Below are 23,282 nucleotides of genomic sequence, written 5' to 3'. Positions count from 1 at the left end.
TCTCAACCCATCCAGTACCAGACGTACTTTCATTTCTATTTAGATGTTTTTTTTTGGAGATGTTCTCTAACAGAGCGGTTCTTCAAGTCAGTACCATTTTAATGGCCATTTCCTTCATCGTAGTTTGCTATGCATACAATTATGGATATAATAATTTTAACTATATATTCATGGCCCAACCGTAAATCCTCCTGTCTTTTATAATTAATTAATATTTAGTCAGTGCGCTAGAGAAGCAGAGGTCTGTTCTAACATCCATCGTAGTTATCTTTAGAAACCAAACTTTGAAATTACCATATTTGTTCGAGTTTACGTAGAACCAATGTGTACACCACGCACTTCCTTCCTCTCATTCACTGACACGAACATTCACACACACAATGTTAGATGGGTTTTTAAGAGTGGGAGGTATAACGGGTTTCAAAATCTTGCCGCTCTCAAATAACTAAGCTGGCCAGTACAAACATTACTTCAGAACTCTGTTTGGTCTTTTGGCCAAGTTGGGATCAAACGTTTAGTTGTTAGTATTTGTATTAGTGGACATTATTTATTTGTATGCAAACGTGAATAATGAAACTTCCGGAACGGCCAGCTATTTTTATTGGTGGTCAGTGAGAAGAGCACAGGATGTAGCAGTACTCCTGGACTACTGCTTGTGGTGGCGCTACAAAACACGCGTCATGACTCCGGAAGCAGTGTGAAATAACAGCAGAAGTAGGAAGAAAGTCAAAGCTCTATAACTAAACCGGACATAGACAATGTGATTAGCCAAAAGCCCATAGTTTCCATTGAGTTACTGGACAGTTTGTTGATTTAAATTTACTTGCTCTTTATTTTAAATATTCTATTTGTTCCCGTTTTGTTTGTTTTTACTTTAAAATAAGATCATCTTTACTAAAACCCGCCTGGACGTACAGTACTGAACTGTGCGGGTTGAAAGAAACGCTCCACAATATTCAACGAATTCAATCGCTTCAGACTAAAATTCTCCGCACTATCGTTAACGGATCCATTTTACGTTTCAAACCCAACTAATCCATACAGACCTGGAAATTCCGATTGTAGGTCCACGAACTCACTGAAATAAAATGTTTTCAATAGAAAACTTGCACTCTCATTCCAATCCTCTTGTCTGCCATTTATCATCTCATCACCTTCCAGATCATTCTCCCAGACAGTTGAAACGTCAGTGGCCTCGCGATTTTCTCCCTTCTGAAAAGAGTATAGCTAATCCTGGGAGACGACTTAGGGAGTGTTATCACTGGGGGTAACTTCTCCCCTCAATTAGTGAGTTTGTAGTGGTGTCAATTATTGCCATTATTAACTTATAGCGCTGGTGTAACTTAACAAATAAATTAAAAAATAAGATATGTGCAGCGTGCATTGGGATTTGTTCATAGTATTCTTTTTAGTCCGGCCCTCCAACGGTCTGAGGGGCAGTGAATTGGCCCCCTGGTGTAAGACGTACGGTCTAGAACTCTGGGGGCTCAGCCGAACTCACAAACACACGGACAGATCTGGTACCTCGTTCTATGTCACAAACACTGACTCTACACATCTCGGATCTCGGACATTTCTTACGTAAAGCAGCTGACCAAGAAAAGAAAACTACCAGAAATATACTCTCTCCATTGACCCTTGGCTTGTAAATTCCTGACAATCCACCTGAAGCTGCATGGCTTCGCGATCTCCTGCGGGACTGACCAGCAAAATGGATATCACGACGAGTGCTATCAGCGGGTAGTTCGTCTCCTTTCTGCAACTCACGTCTTACGGTTCAACTTATTGTGTTCTTAACTACAAAGGTTGTAAATTTATAAATCAATTAAAACAAAAAAACCTTCTTTTTTTCTGGAAAAAATTAATTAAAAAGTTTTATTTAGATATTTTAATTAGTCTAGTAAAAGAAAAGACAATTATTATTTTGTTTTTGCTTAGGAATTTTCCAATTACGTAGTCAGAAGAGAATGACGTCATTCTTACGCAGAACCTATTCAGCCAGTAGTTGGATGGTGCTTTGTTAATGGGTTGTATTTTTTTTAACAGAATACTGTTGTCAATATCATTCCTATAACCTTCTTCAAAGTTATAGCTTTAATTGGCCGTCGTTTAGGTTATCTACCATTTAACAGCTTGTGAGCTTGACAGGCTGAATTAAGTTTGTAGTTATTTCAATTTATAATTGCTTTTTAATTTCTTCAGTTTAATTACTATTATTTTATTGGGTCTTCCTGTACAACGTAGAGCCCGTAATGGCAAACCTATGACTGGATCCAAATTCGGTATTTTTACGTTGTATTTTACCTTACATTTTCTGCGGCATCTGAAGTTAAAAAAATATTTTAATTAATTCTGGAGCAAATTCGAACCAAGTTAGAATCAAACGGATAGCTTAGTTAAAACCACCTTATTATATGCCGGTGGGATATGGGCCTATAATTATACTAATCAGCTAGAAACTGTTCAACTTCAATTGTTTAAACAAATTTATTTACTTAATAGAAACACTCCTAACAAGGTCAGAATTCAATCTTCTTCCAGTTAAAGTAATTGTATTTCAGTCTATGCTTTCATCACTTATTAAAATTTTAGATATGCTTGACTTTCGTTTGCTCAAAATCTCTTATAACGCTCTCTTTAACTTAGACAATTCTTTTTCTAGTAAGGATAACAACTGGGTTTCCAATTTGAAAAATATATTTATCTCTGTGGGTTCGTTGGATCTCTTTCACCGTCAAAGTGCTGCTGTACTGAGAGGAAGGAATTTCACAATCTTATTAATAAATATAAAAATAAATTTGTCAGTGAGGATATTGATCTCATTCTCAACTCCAGATACAACTGTTTGTACAGATCTTTAGCTACTCTCGGACTACCAGAGCCATATCTGGATTGGAAAGTCAATATTTAAAAAAAAGTGAGAGTGGTAGTGCAATTAAGGCTGTGCAATTTGTCCAAGGCAAGATTCTATATTAATGACACCTTTTATGAATTTGATGCAAACAATCTTTGCCTCATTTCCAACTCTTTTTCACCTGATTCAGTTGTTCATGTCCTTTTTGAGTGTACCTCTCATTTTCTTCATTCGTATCAGTCTTCAAATGATAAGTTTCTCAAGTTGTTAGATATAAATAGTGTGAACCAAATTAATGAAATTTACAGTTTTATGTACCAAGCTCAGAAGTTCTTTACTCTTAGAGTGTGGATAACTGTTGAGTAAATTACGAGGGCCAGATCTTTCTTTGTGTTTGGCATTCGTTTGAAGGAAATAATTTCGTGTGTTGACTACTTTATGAAAGGCAAAACGCCTCAGGAGTCTAAAGAGAAGCTTGATAAACATTATGGTGACTCTGCACCTTCGATTAGAACAGTTTATAAATGGTTTCAAAATTTTCGGAGTGGCCATATGGGCACAAGTGACGCTGAACGTTCTGGACGCCCTGTTGAGGTTACTACTCCAGAAATCATTGATAAAATCCAAGATATGGTGATGGATGACAGAAGAGTGAAGGTGCGTGAGATTGCTAGTGCTGTGGGCATCTCGAATGAACGGGTACATAACATTTGGACATGACAAAGCTATCCGCAAGATGGGTGCCGCGATTGCTCACGCTTGACCAAAAACGAAATCGTGTGAAGTGTTGCAAGGACGGTTTGCAGCTGTTCCAGAAGAATCCGCAGGACTTTAAGCGTCGTTTCGTCACTGTGGATGAAACATGGATACATCACTACACTCCTGAGACCAAAGAACAATCTAAACAATGGGTTACCAAGGGGGAATCTGCGCCAAAAAAGGCGAAGACCGTTCCTTCGGCCGGAAAGATTATGGCGACTGTCTTTTGGGATTCGCAAGGAATAACCCTAATCGACTATCTGGAAAAGGGTAAAACTATTACAGGTGCATATTATTCATCGTTATTGGACCGTTTGAAAACCGAGCTGCAAGAAAAACGCCCACGATTGGCCCACAAAAAAGTCCTTTTCCATCACGACAACGCACCAGCTCACACCTCAGCAGTTGTGGTCGCAAAATTAATGGAAATAGGGTTCCAACTCGTTTCACATCCCCCCTATTCTCCAGACTTGGCTTCCTCGGACTACTATTTGTTCCCCAATATGAAGAAATGGCTGGCGGGAAAAAGATTTTATTCAAACGAGGAGGTGATTGCAGAAACGAATGGCTATTTTTCAGACTTGGACAAATCCTATTATTCGGAAGGGATCAACAAACTAGAGCAGCGCTGGACGAAGTGTATAAGCCTAAAAGGAGACTATGTTGAAAAATAAAAAAGGTTTACCCCAAAAAAATTAAGTAGTTTTTATTTTTGCACCGACTTTTCAAACGACCCTCGTATGTCTAAATAATTAAGTTATTTTTCACTTATGTATGTCAATGAGTTATGTTTTGGTTTTACACTTTTTTATTTCATAAAAGTGCCTTTATTTTACTACTGCATTAATGTAAAGTTATTCTACTTTTTTGTGCAATGTTGTTACAACTCCCAGCTAAAGGTATTTACCTATAAGCATGTAAATAAATAATAATAATAATTTTCCAAAAGAAGGCTACACTGTATGTATATTTTAGCTTTGACCTTAACAAAACTGTGTAGAAATCTACACTAACTGAAAGCCAATTCGGTATTTTACCATTTTCCAAATGGAGATTACCCTTTCCTAGAATAAAATGAAAAAAAACTACAAAATATTTTGGAAAAAGAACTCAATAAAAATTAGGTTGTTTGTAAAAACAATTACATATATTAATATCATTTACATTTCCAAATTACACTGATTTTTCTTCTTCATCCTTATTTTTTTCTGTCTCAGATTGTCAATTACACTACAACATTACTGGTGGCTGTGGTTACATTATTTTTAACATATTCAGCGAAATTAATACCAGATTTTCTCATACCATGAACAATCCTAATTTTGGAGGCTTCCAGTTTGTCTCCTGGTGGTAACGTGTCGAAACTGAACTGTTTGATCTTATCGAGTCCATCATGTTCTGCGTAACTGTTTTGAATGCGCGGCCGATAGGAAACTGGCTGCTGATATCCAAGATAGAATCCCAATCTGGATACTCGGCAAGTTCTAAGTGGGTGTTTACATTCTTCACGTCTAATCTTATCTGGATCTATAAATCAATAATAAGAATAATTATTTCAACGCTAAGATGGGTTCGAATCCAGCTGCTGGCCCTTAGAGTTTTTTTTTTTTTTCTCTTTCTAAGAGCTTTGAAAATTACTGAAATAGCTCAAGAGGGCAGCAACAAATTGAGGAGATATTAACTAGAAATGAATTGGGAGAGCTGGAGATAACTTTTAAAGCAAACTGAATAATGACAAATGGACAAGGGTAGGATTAGGAGTGAGGGACGCCACCAATACTTTAGAGTACTTTCACTGATTTAGACAAATACAATCAAATTTTATTTTACAATTTTGAACTCACATACAAAACGGATCATGACCCAAGTACATAAAAGTGACTTAGTTATACTTACAGGTATTCTGACTTAATTAAGACTTATTGTAACATCCACAAATTGATAACACAAGACAACAAAAGAAAACGAAAGTACATCTTTCAACCGGGCTGCTAAGCGATTGTCCAGTTCCTGGCGAAAACAGTTCAAGCTTGACCGACATTAAAAAACTTGGCAATGGCGTACACACAGACGGAATCAGTAATAGAATACTGCCCCGGGGCAACTGGCTCAAAACTCCCAGGCACAAGCTGCAGCCCCCACTCCTTCCACTTCCCCAGTTCTGCCAACTGTAGACGGTCGGCGCGACTAGAGCCAACTGTCGATTTATAAGCGGGGGGGGGCCCCGAACCTCTTTTCGGGGATCAAACAAGCTTGTTCTTTCAGCTCAATTGTTCGCTAATGGACTAACTGTATCTGAGGGAATACTGCTAAGAGGCCGGTAGTTGTTGACGGATCTTAAATATTTAAAAAAATAATTGTGAAACATGGAGAAAAAAAACTTTGGAATAGCCGAGGGAGGAACTCCTGTAAACATTCATTCCAGATATTTTTTTAGAATATGTTGAGGATGCTGCACAGACTAGATTGAAATTGACAAGCAATTGAATTGTGTTCCATTTTCATCCCAGTAAAATGGAAATCGAAAACAATTAATGAAAAGACTTATTCAGTTTACAAAACAACGCTTATACTCTCTGTTCGCTGCCAACTATTATGAACTAAACCTGAAATACTGTTACAGACAGTGGGTCTCCATGGTAACTAATCAATCAGACAGTGTGTGTGTGTGTGTGAGTGTGAGTGTGTGTGTGTGTGTGTGTGAGTGCGACATTGGAAATTTTCTCCATTTTGTTTGTCTTTGAACAGAAACAAGCGCATATTTGGGTATAATCTTGCCTTAAAGCTATAAGCTTTAATTAACATTCAAGTTAAGTAAATAACAGTTTGATAAAGCTCCACAATTTTACTATTCGTAAGTCAAACATGAAAGTTATGATTGGATTAGAAGAGCGACAAGCGTAAGGTCCTTAGGCAGTGGAGGAGGGAAACATAACCAGTGGACTGATAACAGCTGGGCTTACTTTATCTCACCAGAATAAACAGGAAGAGAAATTATAGCTGAGTATGGTCAAACTCTAGATGTTTCGAGTAAACAACGGAAATGTCCACTTTTAAGGCAAAAAAAAAGAAGTCATTTCCGCTAATTGTTCTGTTTAGGTTTGTCTGTTTGTGAAATCCGCTTAAATAAGTTGTTCTTTTTTAAATAGCGTGTTTTCAAATAAAACTAATAGGCTTTCGTGTATATTTCGCAAATATTTTCAATGATTTTTTTACTTCAGAAAAAAAAAAAAACAATAATACTTGATCTGCAACCGGATATGGAATTCCAAAATGTTCAAAACATAAAATTTCCATGATAATGTTTAAAAAAAATGGCTGTTAACAAATCATTCTTTTGCCAAAAAACAAGAAAAATATACAGGTCTGCCATTCTATTACAGGTAGAAGGGGGCGTGGTTCTAGCAGTGGACCCTGTGCCCGCTTCTAATTGGCTAATTAGCCCCACCTACTTTTCACACCTAAATACTTTACTGTGATTGGCCAATACTTTATTGTTTAATATTTTTGTGAAAAACAGTATTCAATTTTTTTTCACTAATTTTTCCTCCGTAGGTATTTGATGAAGAATCAAATTATGCAACAAAAACTTTTCCTAATAAAAAAAAAACCCAGAAGAAAAGATTTTTCCCACTTAATATCTTGTCTACTACCACTAGTAATGTCAGAGCGAATGAAAAAGTTAGGTATGGTGATTATTTTTATTGATAAAAGTAGATAGAAGAAAATTGTGGGTCTTGTTACGTCATTTCCTATGTTTAATTGCCTATGGCTGTTATTTAAACCATTCATTAATTGAAAACACCCACTTCCATTTACAATTATAAACTTCGAAAATTTATTTAAAAAATGTAACATCGATTATCAAAACACGAAAATGGGAGGCATTATTTTTTGTATGAATCGTGGGACAATAAGAAATAAAACTAGTGTTCCCCCCACCACCTCAACAATGACGTCATGATGTTACGTAATTTTTTTTTATCAAATTACCCAGCCATCAAATATTTTCAAGTTCTGTTTTAAAATTCTTCAATTAAAAGGAAATCTGAATTATCGTAGTTCAAACTGTTAAATTTTTCTTTTAACAGTCTTTAAAACTGTTTATTTCCGGTTTCTTAACTTTTTTTTCTTTTTCTTTCAGGAAAAGAAAGAACAAATTGTGAAAAATTGAAGGAAATACTGTGGAAAAAGTTTATAAAAGAAAAATCATTTATTTTTTTAAAGTCCTAAAAACTTATTAATGCAATTCAATTCTAAAATGTCAAGCATTTAAGTTCACGGATGATAGATGAGCTTTATAACTAGAAGAAATGGAAAATTAAAATCAAACGTGGAAAAGAAATAAAATAAAGTAGAAATAATCTATCAGGCACAGATGTTTCTGAGAGATTTTTCTTTATGAAATCTACGATTTAAATTTGAAAAAGTAAAGCTTTGGCGGAAACTTTACAGAATTTCTCAAGAGTATTTCCTGCAAACTTGCGAGAACTACTCAAGAAAACATTACTTCCGGGAAAAGGTTTCCGTTCAAAGTGATTCTCATTCAAGATGGTGAATAGTGTCTAATACGAGATGTGGCTATTAAATAATGAGTACTGATGCTGCTACAGAAGAAATATGGATGCACCAAATCCTAACGACCGACATCTGTGCAGAGTAATGCCTTCTCTTTCGATTGCAGCGTCTCACGTGTTTGTAGAGAAATCTGTCTGAATGTAGTAGAGCAACGAATTGTCGTGAAATTTCACATCAAAACTTGATAAAACCGCTACTGAAACTTATCTTTTATTAAAAGAAGTTTATGGTGATGAATTTCAATCACGTGCGCGAGTTTTTGAGTGTTTTTAAGCGTTTCCAAGATGGCCGAGAAGATGTCGGAGATGATGACCGCCCCGGGTCGCCCTTCCACGTCCAAAACGGATGAAAATAGCGATTATAATTATAATACAACATTACTACCGGTGAGGTACTTCGCTTAACTCCGTGAAAGAGTAAGGAAAAAAGCGACCCGATTTGTGGAAGAACAAGTCATGGGGTTCTCCATCAGGACAACTCATCAGGCTCACACTGCATTGTCTGTCAAGAACAGTTTCTAGCACAAGTACAAAATCCCAGTTTTAGGCCATCCGCTGAATGTGACTTTAGATCTGTTCCCCAAAGTCAAATTTGCATTAAAAGGAACACGATTTCAGTCCGTTGAAGCTGTGAAAGCAATAAGCGGCACGCATCATGCAGGAGCTCACAGAAAAAGACTTCCAGCACTGTTCCGAGCAATGGTAAATTCGCATGGAGCGTTGTAGGGATAGAGGAGGGGTGTATATTGAAGGTGATAATAACTAAATATGTATAAATTTAAAATAAAATGTTTTACAGCATCAGTCTCGTTATTTAATAACCACACCTCGTAGTTCCAACAAAATCGTGTGATCATTTCTTTTATCTTTAACTGGAAAAAAATTGCTTTATTAAAGCTGCACTTCCGTTGGGCACTTTTCCGGCCAAAACCTTAGCACCTAATACACAATTCGTACTAAGTTTGAGTAGTTGTTGACACTCTAGACCCGAGCTCAGTTGGGGGGAAAAAAAATCAACACGAACGTAATATATTTCTTACTTCCTGTTTCTAGGAAGAGGAAGTTAAGAAAAAAGAAAGTTTCCGGTCACAAGGAGTTCGTTGGAGAAATATGATATCGACAGTTATGATAGTTCAGTTGGAAACGTAAGACCATTTTTTCTAGGTTGGGGAGCTAGAGTGTGCACTATGATACGATTCAAGGCCAGGACCTGCCTTTCTAAGCCGCTAGATAGCACTGCTATTAGAGCAAATGATGGCCCCCCTCTCCATCTTTCCAAGGATATTATTGGATAGGAGTTTCACTAAGGGAAATAATAAAGGATATTTTTTCTATTTAATTTCTATTGACAGCTATTAGAAGAAAATGCCACAATCGATCAAACTATCGGAAGTTAACTTTCTCAGGAAATGCATTGTTTTCACGGTCACCGGAAAAAGTTTTTAAAAAAATTTGAAAACTCACACGATTTCCACTTACTGAACTTCCGTTCCACCCAGAAATTTCCCTAAAACTAATTTCCCTGGAAAATTATTTAAAAAAAAAAACCTTCGTGGAGCTTCCTGTTAGACTCAGTTTAAGGGAAATCTTAACACTAGATTTTCTAGATCTTTTTTTCTTCTAAATGATAATCTCATTAAAATTAAAAATTCTATGATCTAAAGAGATGGGAAGTTAAATAGTACCATCCCCTTTCCGGGTGAATATGAGTAAACCACAGATGTCGCACTTAGCACTAGTTCAATAGAAAATTTCCTGATGATTTAAGTGGAGGAAAAATTCTGTATTTTCACTTCCTGTGCTCATGTTGAAGTAAAATAAATGATAGTGGAAAAGAGAAAGAGAAAAAGTAAGGAACAATCTAGCCAACCGAACAACGCAAAAAAAAAGGAAACTATGAAGACGTTTCTTCAAGGATTCAGCCATACATACACACACTGGGCTTTTGTTAAAATTGATCCACATTGTTACTAGATCATGGTCTATAACCCGATGGCGATGGCCTTGGCATAATGGCAAGACTGCCCTTGATACCGGATATCCTTGGAATGTATGAGGGGTATGAGTAATGATCTGATGTTGTCTTCCATTTACCCTAACACACCCGCTGCACCCTGTAAGTACAATAGAGGAAACTAGAGGTTTTCCGTTTATTTTTTCTTCTATTAAGGCCCTTATTTTCTCTTGAGTCAAAACTCATCAAAAGAAAAAGAAAAAATAGGTGTCAAGATTGGTCACCTCAATATGAAGTCTAGAGGTTTATGTCTACGGCCGTCGATGAGCGATTCAAAAGCCTCCATATAGTGGGAAAATATATTAGGTGATGGTCTAAGTTTGGACTACACAGATCCTGGGGCTGGTCCTGTTCTTCCAGGAACTGAAGGAGCTTCAATGAACTGTTGTGGTTTTGTTGAGAGAAACATATCCTTTTTTACAAATCCAAGGTTTTCCTGTCAGACATTTTTGCGTACTGCCAGTAAACGGAAAAAGGATGGATCCTCCAAGTTGGAAGTAGTAAGGGGAGTCAGCCATCGAAAAAAGGATGGATCCTCCAAGCTGGAAGTACTGAGGGGAGTCAGCCATCGAAAAAAGGATGGTTTCCCCAAGCTGGAAGTAGTGAGGGGAGTCAGCCACCAAAAAAAGGATGGACCCTCCAAGCTGGAAGGAGAAAGGGGAGTCAGCCATCGAAAAAAGAATGGATCCTCCAAGCTGGAAGTAGTAAACGTAGTCAGTAAACGGAAAAAGTATGGATCCCCTAAGTAGGATGTAATGGGGGGAGTCAGCAACCGGAATATGTAATAGGTCTTTTAAACCCAATGCTCAGGAGTGAACGCTAAACAGAAATTGTGATTTGAACGTTCGCTAGTACAATAGAAGGGGATAGTTTGTTTAATTTTGTCGGTAGAAAGCCCAGTGAGGGTAGCTGGAGGGGATTTTGGCTAAAGAGTGATTACATCTGATTGGATATAAGGTTAAACTGCTGTATAGGGCGCTCAAACCTCAGCGCATACTAGTGTCCTTTTTTGTAAGTTTTATAGTTACTCGGATGGTTTATTAGTTTAAGGTAATTTTATGTTTTCTATCAACAATTGTCCAACAAAAAATTAACAAACTAACTCTCATTGTACTTCATGGATTTCTTCGGCTTCCAAAAATTTCCATCCATCTGAACTAGGTGATTGCCAGTACTTACTTGGGAACTTTTCTCATTGTAATAAACTTGACGAACGAATCCCGTGTTTGGACATAATCTTATTTGCGCGTTGATACCATTAAATGTGACGATTGCACTGTTCTTGTTCATGTTTACTTCAAGTAAATTACAAACACAAACGTTCTTTGTTTACAAGTAAAACATTGTTTTTATTATTTATTTATGTTAGCCAATAGTTTTGATTGTAGTAAACATATGTTTTGTTTTTAGTTTTATATTTATATATTATATTCATTTTTTTGCTTTCACTTACTTTATTATTGTCGTGCAGATTTTAGATTTAGAAATTTAACCCAAAATATCGGTGAAGCCACTCATACGAGGATCGTTTGAAAAGTCCATGCAAAAATAAAAAATACTTAATTTTTTGGGGTAAACCTTTTTTATTTTTCAACATAGTCTCCTTTTAGGCTTATACACTTCGTCCAGCGCTGCTCTAGTTTGTTGATCCCTTCCGAATAATAGGATTTGTCCAAGTCTGAAAAATAGCCATTCATTTCTGCAATCACCTCCTCGTTTGAATAAAATATTTTTCCCGCCAGCCATTTCTTCATATTGGGGAACAAATATTAGTCCGAGGAAGCCAAGTCTGGAGAATAGGGGGGATGTGAAACGAGTTGGAACCCTATTTTCATTAATTTTGCGACCACAACTGCTGAGGTGTGAGCTGGTGCGTTGTCGTGATGGAAAAGGACTTTTTTGTGGGCCAATCGTGGGCGTTTTTCTTGCAGCTCGGCTTTCAAACGGTCCAATAACGAAGAATAATATGCACCTGTAATAGTTTTACCCTTTTCCAGATAGTCGATGAGGATTATTCCTTGCGAATCTCAAAAGACAGTCGCCATAATCTTTCCGGCCGAAGGAACGGTCTTCGCCTTTTTTGGCGCAGATTCCCTCTTGGAAACCCATTGTTTAGATTGTTCTTTGGTCTCAGGAGTGTAGTGATGTATCCATGTTTCATCCACAGTGACGAAACGACGCTTAAAGTCCTGCGGATTCTTCTGGAACAGCTGCAAACCGTCCTTGCAACACTTCACACGATTTCGTTTTTGGTCAAGCGTGAGCAATCGCGGCACCCATCTTGCGGATAGCTTTGTCATGTCCAAATGTTATGTACCCGTTCATTCGAGATGCCCACAGCACTAGCAATCTCACGCACCTTCACTCTTCTGTCATCCATCACCATATCATGGATTTTATCAATGATTTCTGGAGTAGTAACCTCAACAGGGCGTCCAGAACGTTCAGCGCCACTTGTGCCCATATGGCCACTCCGAAAATTTTGAAACCACTTATAAACAGTTCTAATCTAAGGTGCAGAGTCACCATAATGTTTATCAAGCTTCTCTTTAGTCTCCTGAGGCGTTTTGCCTTTCGTAAAGTAGTGTTTAATCAACACACGAAATTCTTTTTCGTCCATTTTTTGAAAATCACTCGACTTCCTCGATTCAAACGAATGCCAAACACAAAGAAATAGACCGATCTGGCTGAAACTTGGTGTGTGTTCTTCCAAGAGATGCTACTAACTAAACATAACCTCGATACGCGCCAGTAGTGCTATCTCTCTGACTTTGCACGGACTTTTCAAACGACCCTCATACTACCCTATATAATAGTAGTTTAATACATATATCAGATTTACCTTTCAGATAAGGGAATAAGAGTATCCGTTCCTTTGAAGGCACAGCTGAGTTACAAAGTTAACCTTTATATCAACTGAACTCAGTGCCACACTGACAAAACTGTTTGTTATCTGTAGGGTTTACAGAAGGCTCCACACTGTGCTGTACATTGTCAAACAGCCGGGTATTAGCGAAGCTCTGATCAAAGGGTTTAGTTAGACCTCTACAATAATCTATGTGATACCAATTGCATAGACAACAAACACTCTCTTGAATTGGATAGTGAATCACCAAGTAGTGCTTTAAGTGATGTAAATTACATGATAATAGATGATAGAAGCTTTTACTGTAACATTCTAAAATTTTGTAGCCAATAAATTTGCTCTGTACATTGTAAAATTGTTTGCTATTAATATTTAAATAAACAGGCTCTTTGATGAGGTATGTTTTAAAAATATGGATGAATTCCCGTTGGCGATAAATAATCCAAAACTTAGTATTTTTTTATTTAAAAAAAATGGGCAGAACCCCTTACTGAGCAGGTTATGTAGAGAGCAATGCCATTAGAAAACAGAGAAGGTTACAACCTTGACTTTATCTCTAATTCATAAATACAAAATATCGATGCGCCGGGAAAGAAAATAACATACATACATTAGTTTCATATGTTGGTATCATAGTGATACTGCAATTCTAAACTCAGATAATTGAATAATCGACAATGGTTTCCAAGCTAACCGTGAATCGATACAAAATATATTCGGTACCAAACTATCGATTAATATTTAAAAATTGTGTCAGTTCTCAATTTTTTTTTTTTTTTTTGTTAATTTATCCATCGTAATTATTGAAGCACACGATTTTATTTAATATGTGTATTATTATCATGAAATTACTAGATAATTTATATGAAGAATTGATATTGTTTGTTCGTATTGAACTAATAACATACTTACTATTTTTATTGACTAAACAACTTTATGTGACTGTCTGATTGGGGGGGGTAAGTTTATTTAATTTATTTTCTTGAGATAGTTAAAATTGAATTATCGCAAGAAACATTGGTTTGATGATTTTCTGAGTAAAAACTAATCTGGTCTTAATACACTCATGACTTACTCTTGCTACATTAGTCGAGGTTCTAATTCATTTTTCAAATTTTCCCTTCTTATTGGCTGCCAGTGCTGGCAACTTAAAAATATCTACACTGTGGGGGCGCCACAAACTCGCAACTTCAGATTACTCAGAATGACGTCCACCACAAAGAGCTTGAAAGTAAATTAACATTGAAAATTCAACAAACAAAAGTAATTACCTTTTCTGAATGATTTTTTAAGAATTTTAAGATTTTCTTGTAAACAGCGCCAACAAATTTATTTAAACATGTCATACTGATATGCATTTACGAAGGTCTGTCTAACTTTTAGGTAAGAAACATTTTGGTCAGTAAATTAGATTAAAAGTAGCTTTTTTAAATAGATGGTAAAGCTCATTAAAAATACCTTTTTTTCTGCAACCATGTAGGAATGTTCTCATTAATCAATTAAAATCAGTGGTGTAATGCCCAACTTCCCACACTAGTGGGGAAAAATTCCCATTAGTGTCACTTTCCTCACTAGTGAGTAAAAAAACTTTATTGTGCTTCCTTGATATAAGAAGTTTTGTTATTAAATATTTTCTGTAAAACTTTAATAAGCTTATTTAACGTAACTAAATAATTAAAAAACGAATATTAAAAAAATAGAATAAAAATTGAAAGGAATATAGAAATAAAAATAATATTTTAATAAATAATTAGATATTTTTAATTATAACAGTTAAAAAGGTTATAGTGTTACCTTATAGAAATTTGAAATGGATTATAGTGATTCCTGTTTAGTTTTTTTTTTTAGTTAATAACCCTAATGGTTGCAGAAAAAATATAATATTTAACTCGAGTGTAAAGTATTTTCCTCACACTCGGCAATTTGCACTTGCACTCGCCTCGCTTCGCTCGCTCGTGCGTGCAAACCCTGCCTCGTGTGAGGAAAAGTACAACTTTCCACACTTGTTAAATAAATAACTATTTCTTTAGTTTGAATTCTTTACCATAGGTTTTCTCTTTGTTTAGAATTACTAATTCTAATTTATAATTAATTTTTTTGTCACCGCTGTAAATTTATTGTTTCGTTTTGTACACTTTTTAGAGGCAGCATTATTCTAGTCCTGGTATTGATTTTTTTCATGAACGTTCCCAAAATTAGGAACATAATAGACCCTCAGGAGGAACCTCACAGTTTCCTATAGATCTGTCTACTGGTCCTCTTTAAACACAATGTTCTGTCCGCCTGCTTAAAGAATTTCCAGGGCTTCTCTACAGATTCTATAATAATGTAATTTGTCTAGCAGAACTGGGTTCGAATGTCCTTCAAATTTATCAATCCAGATCTGGGTGAGTGGTTGTAGGTTTTGAAACGTAAATCATGTTAATAGAAATAGTTTATGAAGGTTTCATAATGCAACATATATTTTTTTTTGGTTGATTGTTGTTTTGACTGAGAATCCAATTTCAAAGTAACTCTTGTAACATTTGAGTAACAATAATAGAACGCCCCTAGCGGCAGAGTAATTCAATTGTAGATTTAGCTTGGCAGCAGCCTAATGCATATCAATGTAGGAATAGTACGTAGTTTGGAGAGAGGGTTGCTTGAGAGCGGTAGTGTTGTGGGGAGGTTTTGATGTCTACGGGAGCCAACTGGAGCCAGGGATCCCCACAGTGGGGAGCCTTTACCACTTATAACCACTATTGCTAGTTGTAACTCATACACACACACACACACACAGTATCTACATGTAACGCGCCCACACAGATGCACGCACCACTAAAAGCTAATTCGACCTATTTAGTTGTGTTATGTTTGTTTTAGTAGGGGCGCCATTGTTGGTGGTTTGCGAAGAGGAGAGAAATAGACTTTCTCCTCGCTCCAAAATACTACATTTCTCATGGTGATGATGTTTTTCTTTCTTATAGCCTGAGCTCCATTTATTTTACGTCTTTTTACTATTTCTTGGGTAAACATTATTTATTATTTCTGTTCTTCTTAAGTTCTTTTAATAAAAGAATGTACTTTTTTTTTTTAGATTATTGATTGTTTCTTAAATTTTCTATCTTAGTTCTGATCGGAAATGAGGTCGAATAGATAGTTAAGTTGCATCACTAAAGAACTTAAAGAAAACAAAGTTTCCGTTTTTATTTGTTTTTGACTACCACTTACTACTTAGAAAAAGTATTGTAATTCCCCTTCAAGGTACCGCAGCCAAGAGACTTATTGGCCCATCCTCATTTCATGTAGAATTAATCTAGGTTTAGGTTTAGATTTAAGTCGAATTCAGGCGACCAGAAATCCAACCTTATTCGAGCAATTTTCTTTCAAAAATAACTCTAAAATAACGCTGAAATTTTTAGAATTCAATATTTTTCACTGTTTATTTTTTTTAAATTTAAGTTTCTCCCAGAATTTTAAAGGAATAAAATAAATAAATTTATGAATAAAAATAAAGTGGTAGTAATTTATGAAGACAGGTTTGATTCTACAAATGCATAAATGCCTGCTGAGTGGCGGTGGAGAAAACCTCCCCTTACATGTTCAGACATGATTGATGAATATGTTAGGTTAGGTTTGTTCTGTCTGTCAAAACCACTCTTAAGTTTTTTATCAACGTTATATTAATTTTTGGTTTCTCTTTTAAAATAAATAAAACCATATATATATAAACAATTTTGGTTATAAAAATAATATTTCTCATGTTAACTATAGAGGAATATATTTTTTTTTTATTATTATTATTTTAATGTTAAATCTATAACACAAACTTTTAAATTTAAAATTAAAGTCTTTCCCTCGCTGTAAAAGTTTTCCAGTGTAAACCTTGCTTACCTCAGATGAGCTAACTGACATCACTCTCAAGCCAGTAGCCAGTAAAATGGGTGGATTCTCTTTTATAGCGTCATTTCAACATAAAATAAGGGATTATGTCTTGTTAGATTTTTAATAGTAATTAAAAGGGAAGGGATTAGCTATGAGGTTAGCATACTGGACTCCCTCGCGGAGGTCCCTGGTTCGAATCCAGCTGCTGACTCTTAGATTTTCTCTTCCTGGGAGTTTCTTACAGCTCACTGTCCGGTGATGGACAGTGTTGTCTGTAACGAGAGAACAGTGTCCGGAGGCCGGCAGTGCACTGAAAAAAGCTCCGGGCGCCAATAACCTTAGATGTTGACGCGCCTTAAATCATAAAATCATAAAAAAAATAGTAATTAAATGTTTTACGAAAATTACAGAATATAAAGATATATAATTTTATTTATTAAATTAAAGTTGATACAATATGATAGATCTCAGTAAAATGAGAGGAGAATTCATTTAATGATGCAAATCTTCCAATGGAAGAGTATTACCATGCCTTGGCACTTTAGAAGACCAAGTAGCCTCAGGCGCTTTAACCGTCTGGGAGGATTTCTTGGCAATTGAGGCACGGCACTTGGCTTAGTGGGAATCTTGCAGCTTCAGAAACATAGGGAACTTAGGGAACAAGCTATGTCTCGGTGCAAGGTAGGGGAGCTTTAGCGATTCGACGGAATACGGAACGATCTGTAATTTGTTCGCCTTACATTGTACTCGACTTAGTCAAAACTCGAACTTTGAGAGCTTTGAATAAAAGAAAAATGGTTTGTATTTTTTTTTTTTTTTTTTTTTTTTTGGCGCATCAACAGCTGAGGTCATTAGCGCCCGGAGCTTTTTCCAGTGCACTGCCGGCCTCCGGACAGTGTTCTCTCGTTACAGACAACACTGTCCATCACCGGACAGTGAGCTGTAAGAAGCTCCTAGGAAGAGAAAATCTAAGGGTCAGCTGCTGGATTCGAACCCGGGACCTCCGCGTGGGAGTCCAGTATGCTAACCTCATAGCTAATCCCTTCCCTTTGTTTGTATTCGAACAGTATAGTTATTATTAATTTTGTTTTTTTTTTAATCTAAAAGAAATAGAAGAAGCTAACAGAAATACAATTTTCTTACAATAGGATGGTGTAAAGCTTTCCATAGATCAGATTTTTGAAGATTTTTTGGCCCGCCAAAGTTCGCCCCACTCTGCAGCTGGATGAAGTGGTGAAAGGCAAGAAGTTAGGACCCTGCCAGAAGGGTGGCTTCCTCTCCTCATTGTATGGAATTAGAGTGGCAGCAAAGTTACAAGTCCAGCCTCTTGGCTGCTGGAATACTTCCAGCTGGAAACAACACGTCGCTCTATAACTTTCACTTCTAAACTTTACTAGCTCTGCTATAGTAAGTCGCTCTCACTATGGTCTTCAAGTTGAACTTCAAAGTGAAACAAACAACAACACGAATTACTTGTTATAATTTTTTCCTTATTAAATAAAAGGAATTTAACTTAAAGTCTTTTAATTGTTGCAATTAGAGTAAGAAAATAGGCAATTAACAGTAATTACTCTTAAATAGCATCAGTACAAAAACTCAATTCTTGACGTCTTACGCTCTTACGTCTGGTTGGGAGCTGGACTGAAATCTTTTAAAATAAAGAATGAAAGACCTCACTCCAGCAGATATCGATTGGGAAAAGATCAGACTGTAGAATGATTTTTCCCAATTTTCTGTAATTTTCTAGAATATTGCCAAAAATAATTACTTTGAACGGCGCACACAAAAAAAAAAAAAAAAAAAACACGTTTGGTACATTTACTGCCAAACATACTGAATACTGTTTGCTTAGAACATACTGTAATGAAGCAGTAAACATAGTATATTATGTCAAACATAGCTAGTCCATGTATAAACATAGGATAGAATTCTATGTAAATGAGTTTGATCCAGTGAGCAGGTGGCTATTCTAGGTCAGAGCAGCAATATTCCTGGCGTAGTGCAGTTCCCGTTGGAATTGTTTATTCACAGGATGTCCAACTACACGCTACACCGGTATATCTTTAAAACTCGCTTTATATTTTATTACTGAAATAAATAACTAAATAAGAAAACAAAAATGTGGACAATTTGTTTACTATTTATTTTTTAATTGGTGATGTAAAAGTCGATAAATAGTAATGATATATCGATTTTATTTGAATAAAAGATTAAAGTATGATCAGTAGGACATACAGACAAATTTACTGAGCGTACAGTAATAGAAACCTTTTGGCTTCCGGCATAGTGATGAATCCAAGTCTTTTCTACAGCATCAAATCCATGCACCAAATTAGGAGGGGGGTTATTCTGAAAACGGCCCCAAAATTTTGTTTTTATACGATTCCTGATGTCAAATGCACCACATCTCTTACAAAAATTTTCTAAACCTCACTTTTGGGGGGGGGGTCTCTGATTATCTCAAAACGGTTATTTCCGATGGGAAATCGATAAGTTATCAAGATCGTAATATTTCCTCTTTTATACGAAGGTAATAATTTCTTTTCTATCAGTAAAAAAAAAAAAGAAGAAGAAGGAAAAAGAGTAAATATTCGTATCGATAATAAAAACTGCAATAACTACAATATTGATATTGTAATCTAGAGAACTTGGGTCGATTCGTGCAGAATATAGAGATAGTAGTTATGTAAATAGTACATATTTATATTGTTTTACATGTATATGTACATCGCTCACAAATACACTACAAACAGACTAAAGATTCTGTTTTATTATTCCTCAATATGTTACCCAGATTTTAGTATCATTAAATAGTAATGATATCGATAAATAGTTATGATATATCGATTTTAGTTGAATAAAAGATTAAAGTATGATCAGTAGGACATTCAGACAAATTTACTTCGGTTTAAATAAATTACAGCATATCGGAAGAGTATTTATTTTAATTAGGATATCTAATATTCAGTTGAGTTATAATATTCTGATTGGCATTAATCATTACGTTCATCATTTAATGATTTCCACGTAATAATTTAAAATTTTAAAAAAAATTCTGAACTAATATCGTGAATATTTTCATCTTTTTCCACACGAACGTAGATATCCTGTAATGCCATACATAACTCCTGCAATCCAGAGCGCTATTTCCGGTAGTCCATTTTTAATTATTAAACCTTCTCTCGTACGTTTCCGGTTTTTTTTTTTTTGTTTGTTTGTTTCCAAGCATATTGGTATTCATGTAATAATAAAAGGGAATACTCCCTTGTTGAATATTTATTGCTTCCATGGGCCAAAACGGAATGATATCATACAAGAATTATTGCGGAAATCGATATACAAAATGAGAATAGGGGTCAGTAAAAAAAAAAAGCAATTAAATCGTGGCCTTATTATTCAATGGAATGTGTGTGTATGTGTGTGTGTGTGTCTCAGAGAGAGAGAGAGAGAGTGAGAGAAGGAAAGAGAGGGTGAGAGAGAGAAGAAGAGGGGGGGGAGTTGAAAGCTACACTTAATTAACACCGCTCTCTAGATAGATATGCCTCAATTGTAAGTAAAACTTATGGCAGCAAGTACTTCCTCATGGTAGTTATAAAATCTGGCGTCGAAGAAGTAAAGTAATTGCCAATTTTTTCAGGTGGGCTTTACGTCCAACTACGGAATTAGGTGTCGTGGACGGAGGCGACTAGCAAACATACTTTACTATAAAGTTCTCATATTATCCATTGAATAAAATCCAAGGCCAGGAATCGAACCCACTAAACCAACAATACGTCTTAGCTTTGCGGGTCTAGCCTATATAACCGCCTAACGTACTTTACTATAAATTTCTCATATTAACCATTAAATAAAAATCCAAGGTCTAGACCAGGAGAATCGAACCCACTAAACCAACAATACATATTAGCTTTACAGGTCTCACCTCTAAACCGCTCGGCTACTGTGGCGAGTACACGTGGAACGTAGTTCAAGCAATTTTATAAGAGGAATCTCAAAGAAATACTTCCGCCAGTGCTCCTTTCACCACACTCCAAATTTTTAACAACACATTTAAAACCTTTCTTAATAATTTCTAGTACCCAAAACCATATTATGGTACCGAAATGGTCCTTTGGTATGGTGCCTAGTTTCTCCACTCCATTACCAACGACTCTGACCCGAATGTTCTCACTTTATCTTTAAAAAAAAAAAGTGATTTTAAAACAATAAAATGTTACAATATTTTGATGAATTGTTTTCATTAATTTTTCTTCTAACTTTAATTGGACGAGATTAGCATAATTATGTCTCATAATCTATGAAATAAATTACATGAGGATGACGTCAGATATTATAATTAATTAGAACTTTCTTTTTAAAAAATATTCTTAAATTATTTGCGTTAATAAATTATCATCATTAACTCAATAATTTTTTTCCCCTCGTTAATTAATCCCTTTAATTAGGGACTTTTAATATCGCCTGAGTAAAACAAAAAAAAAAACGTCTTTTTTTTTGCATAACGAAAGAAAGAGTAGAAGAGAATAGCACGAAACAAGAACTTTCAACATCTCTGAGGGGAAATAATAAACAATGGAATCAACCGGGCGGGTGTTTTTGAAGAGTCCATATTTATGGCGGACGACCAGCTGTGGCGCTCTCTCTGGTGTAAACAAAACATTCATTCTCTCGTTTTCACGGTTTTAATTTCAATGTAATATTTTTGATAATGGAATTCCAAAAATTTTTGGAACTTTTATTGATTTTTTATTTTTTTGAGCAGCCTAAGATTGGTGTTCAATCCTCGAAATGATGTGCGGCCCCCCGGCTTAGAATTTGCCTGTCGGTGCTAATAGCGCATCATTGCTCAGTTGGCAGAACTGGAGAAGAGGAAGGAGTGGGGGCTCCAGCTTGTGCCTGGGAGCTCGAGCCAGTTGCCCGGGGGCTTCTCATGGGGAAAGTCGTACTTTGGGCTACTCAACGGAACTGCAGTCTGTGTCACCTTGTATGTCAGTTGCCGCCAAGTCCAAGCCATGATCAAGATGTCGTCCTGCTACATCGGCGTGTAGGTCCCCCGCCCTGTGTCTCCTTAAAGACTTTAATAAATTATTTAATGGCCATTAATGTCGCGAAGTCTATGTGTATTGTGTCAAGGTGTGAATTAATGTTGTAATAGCGAGGGAACATAAATTGTAGTATGTAGCCAAGCACGTGCTAATTGTGATTGTATGTCTCGTAAGGTACCAAATTGTAAGTGTTTATAATATATATTTTGTGTGGTCTAAACCACATTATGCGTGTTTTTGTACAGCTGAATTATTTAAAAATATATGATTATTTTCTATCCAATCTCTGTCAGTATTCTGAGTGTTGGTGGCGTCCTGTGAATTAGTGGTAATTCCCATTTTCCCAATTCTTTCCCAATCGCTCTCCCGATTTCTTTCCTTTTAATATCTTTTTATTTCTCTAATTAATTGCCCCCCCCCCTTTTCCAACTATTTTTCAATTGGTAATCCTTGTTTAGACCTTAATAGCACCAGTTTCTGAGAAACAAGTTGTCTACTGTTTTGTTGTCACTTTTTCTGTACTTTAGAAAAACATTTTTCCCTGTAAAATATCACAAAATCAAACATTTCACTGTATAGATTTTTATAACTAGGGAACGGATTCGTATGTATTTACATATTTTTTTCTAGGCAATTTACAGACGTTTTTCAAGCCGACACTTTTTAAGCCGTTTGAGTCTACTTTTATTTCACATATTTCCACATATTTGGATGTTATCGCATATTTATACATATTTGATTAAAATAAATAAATATTTCTACATATTTAATCAAAATATGTACATATTTTTCATTTTGGGCATATTTTCATAATTGGGAGGTGGTTGACAGGAACTGTAGGGCTGTGAATCACAGTGGGTACAATGGTTATTGTAATTTACACAGAATGCTGCTAAACAGTGACGGGCACTTGTTAGTTCTTTGAAGTTGTCTGACGTTGTCTGTTCTTTCAGCTCGTTCGTTGAAGTGTCCAATTCATTTCGTTCGGTCACTTAGTGTATTCTTTTTTGGGTGAAATGCCACGAACATCGGCCTCAAACAAACAACTGGTTGCTAAATATCTTCGCGAGTTTCCAGCAGAACTTTTTCGAAGTGATGGAGACATTTTGTAATGCACAGCTTGTTAGCGCGTTTCTTGCTCTCAACGTTCCCAAGTCACCCAACATATTGCCACCGGATCGCACATAGAGAATAAAAACAGAAAGAAAGAGAGGACGTCCTATCAAGCCTTCCTTACACCTCCATCATCAAGTAAGTCTACTCTGAGTACAGATCTGTGTCGGGCTTTGGTTAGAGCAGATAT

At 35.9% G+C, this 23,282-nt stretch overlaps 2 protein-coding genes across 2 annotated transcripts in view; one reads left to right on the top strand and one right to left on the bottom strand.

Moving 5' to 3' along the window:
- Positions 1 to 23,282, top strand: part of eag (potassium voltage-gated channel protein ether a go-go) — a 364,129-nt gene that overhangs the window by 119,323 nt on the left and 221,524 nt on the right. The gene's annotated exons all lie outside the window — the stretch shown is intronic.
- On the bottom strand, positions 4,734 to 11,597 carry LOC141453541 (uncharacterized). The gene is made up of 2 exons (XM_074126913.1): positions 11,308 to 11,597; positions 4,734 to 5,140 (listed from the first exon to the last, which is right to left on the bottom strand). The coding sequence occupies exons 1-2, from the start codon at positions 11,492 to 11,494 to the stop codon at positions 4,839 to 4,841; spliced, it is 489 nt and encodes a 162-aa protein (XP_073983014.1). The 5' UTR covers positions 11,495 to 11,597; the 3' UTR covers positions 4,734 to 4,838.

Source organism: Rhodnius prolixus, unplaced genomic scaffold (assembly GCF_049639745.1).
Source record: "Rhodnius prolixus isolate KJV_2025 unplaced genomic scaffold, Rpr scaffold_3, whole genome shotgun sequence".
Classification (NCBI taxonomy): domain Eukaryota; kingdom Metazoa; phylum Arthropoda; class Insecta; order Hemiptera; family Reduviidae; genus Rhodnius; species Rhodnius prolixus.
This window is presented reverse-complemented; position numbering and strand designations above follow the sequence as displayed.

What these genes read in the sequence shown, in the direction of transcription:
- LOC141453541 (XM_074126913.1), bottom strand. Translation starts at nt 11,494, where the DNA reads ATGAACAAGAACAGTGCAATCGTCACATTTAATGGTATCAACGCGCAA. An exon ending in ATCCATGAAGTACAATGAGA is followed by an intron (nt 5,141 to 11,307) that starts GTTAGTTTGTTA and finishes ATTGATTTATAG; the next exon opens with ATCCAGATAAGATTAGACGT.